The 3939-nt window shown below is 46.0% G+C and overlaps 1 protein-coding gene across 1 annotated transcript; it reads right to left on the bottom strand.

Moving 5' to 3' along the window:
- Positions 1-615: 615 nt before the first annotated feature.
- On the bottom strand, positions 616-1875 carry LOC130361368 (uncharacterized). The gene has a single exon (XM_056564288.1). The coding sequence runs from the start codon at positions 1873-1875 to the stop codon at positions 616-618; it is 1260 nt and encodes a 419-aa protein (XP_056420263.1).
- Between the last annotated feature and the right edge of the window lie 2064 nt (positions 1876-3939).

Genomic DNA, 3939 nt, shown 5'->3' with positions numbered 1-3939 from the left:
CGCAAAGGGAACTGTCACGTCTACAGGCACAGAGATTTAGTAGACACCTGGTAGAGGTTCAGACATGGTGGTTCGAGAATAGAAATACAGGTTTGAGGGTGACATCACTAAGCTCTGCCCGTGCCCCAAGCCAGGTGCCCAGAGCTGGAGCTAACTGACAAGATTACCGGATATCCCCACCATTGAACTGGACAAGGTAAGTACCATTGTCATCAGTGTCACCTGCAGTGTCGGTACTGACAGGTTAGCGCAGGTGACACTGGTGACAAATTTCCTTTAAGCAAAAAAACTGGAGTCACTTGTGCAAAATAAAAATTATATACTTTATGAAATCATTTTAAAACCACATAAACAGAATTTAGAAATCTCCTTCTGGGGAAATGGCAACCCCCCTTCCATCCACATGTTACACAATATCACCAATAAACAGTATTCTATCATCTCAGCCCAAATACCTGACTGATCCATGTGCTACTTAGAGCCTTGGATTCAATAAGAGCAATGGGAGAGGAGACAGAGAGATGTGGAGTATGAGAGTGGCCCAACCATACTCCACATCTCAGTAATAAAAGTAAATGACTGCCTTTAGCCTATACACATTCTCTTGTATCTGAGCTAGTGCTGAGGGAAAAGTTTCTGAACAACCTCATCAACTTTTGGAATAAGAGACACATTGTATCGCAAAATGATGTTATCCTTGATCAAGTTCTTCTCTGGAATATTCTTGTTCCGTTTTGCTTTACAGTGAAATAGAATACCATCTTTTTGTGAAACCGCTGTAATATGTCCTTCAGCCTTTAAAACTGTATGGATTGATGTTTGAATGACTTTTCGTGGATTAATAATCATTTTTTGTGGTTTGATGGACTGGTTATCACTAGGTTCTCTATAAGGATGTTGAAGAATATTAATCCCTGGTACATGATACCAATAGTTGAATCCAGATGCATTGACCACTGATGGAAAGACATGATTTTCAAAACGAAAGACACTTGTTTCCGGATATCGTTTTAGAAGATTACTCATTAAAGATGACCAGTTCCAATACTTTACTGGAAGAATAATCTCATCAATGTCATTTAGGAGAACAAATTCACTTTTGAACATATTTCTATACATGCAGTCATTTAAAGCCGCAACTTGTCCATAGTAGCCAATATCACTGTCAACTCCTTTAACATATTTCCATCTTGTCGTAGTTTTTAGATACTTGTCTACTGGCCAGGGTATAACTTCTACAACACCTTCTTGAATGTAATATCTCAGTACTTTATCCACATTTTCATGGCAGCTGTTGTTGTAGATGGTGACTCTAGAAGCTCCTAGTAATTTATACATTTCAATGGCCTGAATCACCTGCATTACATTATTATATCGTCCATATAATGCAGAGACGCAAACAGTAAAACTAGCAGAAAATGATTTTAGAGGCTCTTTTGGAATATTAAACACTGGAATTTGTTTTCTGTCTTTTGAGCTGTTTATATGGATGGACATATAGACATAATCACATTCAGATGGGATTTTACATAGTAGGTTGGCTGTCTCATAAGGGAATCCAAACCAGTCTTTAACAATGTCAATTTCTGCCTTAACAGGTAAAACACCATTGTGTTTACAATAGAACAAGCAGTAAAGGTCTTTCACTGTTTTATGGACTACAGCAATTGTTCTTATCAAATTAGTTTCTCTGGGATCATAATAAGTAGAAACTATGAAAGTCTTGTTATCCTCAAGTGCGATGAAGGGGCCGGTGACAATGTTGGGGACAACATTTATTTTAATATCCTGAGGTTGTTGTAGATATAATAGGAAGATGCAAATTAACCCAAAACCATTGGATGCAATGAACTTGTATTTTAATGAGAAGGGCATATCTTCATCACAAGGACAGACTGTAAAAAAAAAACAAGCATCATAAGTATTAAGAAATAAAAAGACATTAGGACATAGCATATATTTTAACTAACATACACAAATGAGGAATAAGATATAAAACCTGTGAACCTGATAGTAGGTCAATTAAGAGAGATGCCATATAGTAGTAATGTTGTGTGGTGGAACTGTAGAATGAGGTAGGAGAACCAAGTTAAAGGTAAAGGATGGGGAAAAAAAAACTTAGATGAACAGAAGAAATGGTGCCAGAAACAGTAAATGTATAAGAGAGCAAGGTATGGAGTAGGTATGTGGGCATGCTGATTCGATCGTGTGCGATTGCTCTATATGCAGTGGCGTACCTACCAGTTGGCAAACCCGGTCCCCACTGGGGACCCACCCCCGGGAGGGGGGGAGGCGGGCTCAGGCCGCCAAACTGATCAGGCCGCGCCACTACTGACGAAAAAAGTTGTCCCGGATCCCCAGGCAGACAGCACTGCCTACTGCTGTATGTGTGGTACACACACATTCATAAGCAGGCTTCCCCTACACAGACAGGCCTACACAGACAGGAGACATGACCTCCGCCCCCACGCAGCACACAGCGCAGCCGGTGATGACGTCACTCATCGGTGCCTGCACTGTGGAGGATAGAAGACGTTGGACCTGCTGCTCTCTAAAGGAAAAGATCATTGCGTGGGACATCAGGTGAGCATATTTTTTTTCAACCTTGGAAGGGGGGGGGAACTCTGCCGTCTACACCTACTGGGGGAGGGGGGAAAACTCTGCTGCCTACACCTACGGGGGGAACTCTGCTGCCTACACCTACTGTGTGGGGGTGAACTCTGTCGCCTACACCTACTGTGGGGGAGGGGGACTCTGCTGCCTACACCTTCTGTTATGGGGTCTCTGCTGCCTACACCTACTGGGGGGAAGGGGGGAAAACTCTGCTGCCTACACCTACTATGTGGGGGGGGGCTCTGCTGCCTACACCTACTGGGGGGGAATACCTGCTGTCCACACCTACTCCACTGTGGGGGGGGGGACCCTGCTGCCTACACCTACTCTGGGGAGGATCCTGCTGCTTACACCTACTGGGGGGGACTCTGCTGCCTACACCTACTGTGTGGGGGTGAACTCTGCTGCCTATACCTACTGTGGGGGGACTCTGCTGCCTACACCTACTGTGGGGGGGAGGAAACTCTGCTGCCTACACCTACTGTGGAGGTGGGACTCTGCTGCCTACATCTACTGGGGAGGGGGAAAAACTCTGCTGCCTACACCTACTGTGGGAAAACTCTGCGGCCTACACCTACTGTGTGGGGGTGAACTCTGCTGCCTACACCTACTGTGGGGGGACTCTGCTGCCTACACCTACTGTGGGGGGAGGAAACTCTGCTGCCTACACCTACTGTGGGGGTGGGACTCTGCTACCTACACCTACTGTGGGGGTGAGACTCTGCTGCCTACACCTACTGGGGGAGGGGGAAAAACTCTGCTGCCTACACCTACTGTGGGGAAACTCTGCTGCCTACACCCACTGTGGGGGAATTCTGCTGCCTACACCCACTGTGGGGAAACTCTGCTGCCTACACCCACTGTGGGGGAACTCTGCTGCCTGCAGTGGAGCTGTATTTCAGGCTTGCAGCAATCAATCGCCGACCAGACGCAACGGAGGCAGGTAAGGGGACTTCCGCTCGCGTTCTAGCTAATCGGGACATTGCGGTTTCACCGCAATGGTCCCGATCAGCCCGACTGAGCTGCAAGGAAGCTTTTACTTTCATCGTAGACGCAGCGATCAACTTTGAACGCAGCGTCTAAAGGGTTAATAGCGCGTGGCACAACGATCGGTGCAGCACACTATAAGCCCAGGGTCCCAACTGTCATTAGCTGCCAGGACCGACCCGGTATGATGCAGGGTCACGGCGTAACCCCGCGTTATATACCGGGACCGGGCACAGGGCGTACAAGTACGCCCTGTGTCCTTAAGAGGTTAGCTATTGGATTTCACTTACAAAACAACAAAAATTATATTTTGAATTATATCTGGTAGATAATCTACTC

This window comes from Hyla sarda, chromosome 1 (genome assembly GCF_029499605.1).
Source record: "Hyla sarda isolate aHylSar1 chromosome 1, aHylSar1.hap1, whole genome shotgun sequence".
Taxonomy (NCBI): Eukaryota; Metazoa; Chordata; class Amphibia; order Anura; family Hylidae; genus Hyla; species Hyla sarda.
The sequence above is the reverse complement of the archived record's forward strand: the minus strand, read 5'-3'. Positions and strand labels throughout refer to the sequence as shown.

Bases quoted from the DNA above. Each gene is read 5' to 3' on its own strand.
- LOC130361368 (XM_056564288.1), bottom strand. From the start codon at position 1,875: ATGCCCTTCTCATTAAAATACAAGTTCATTGCATCCAATGGTTTTGGG.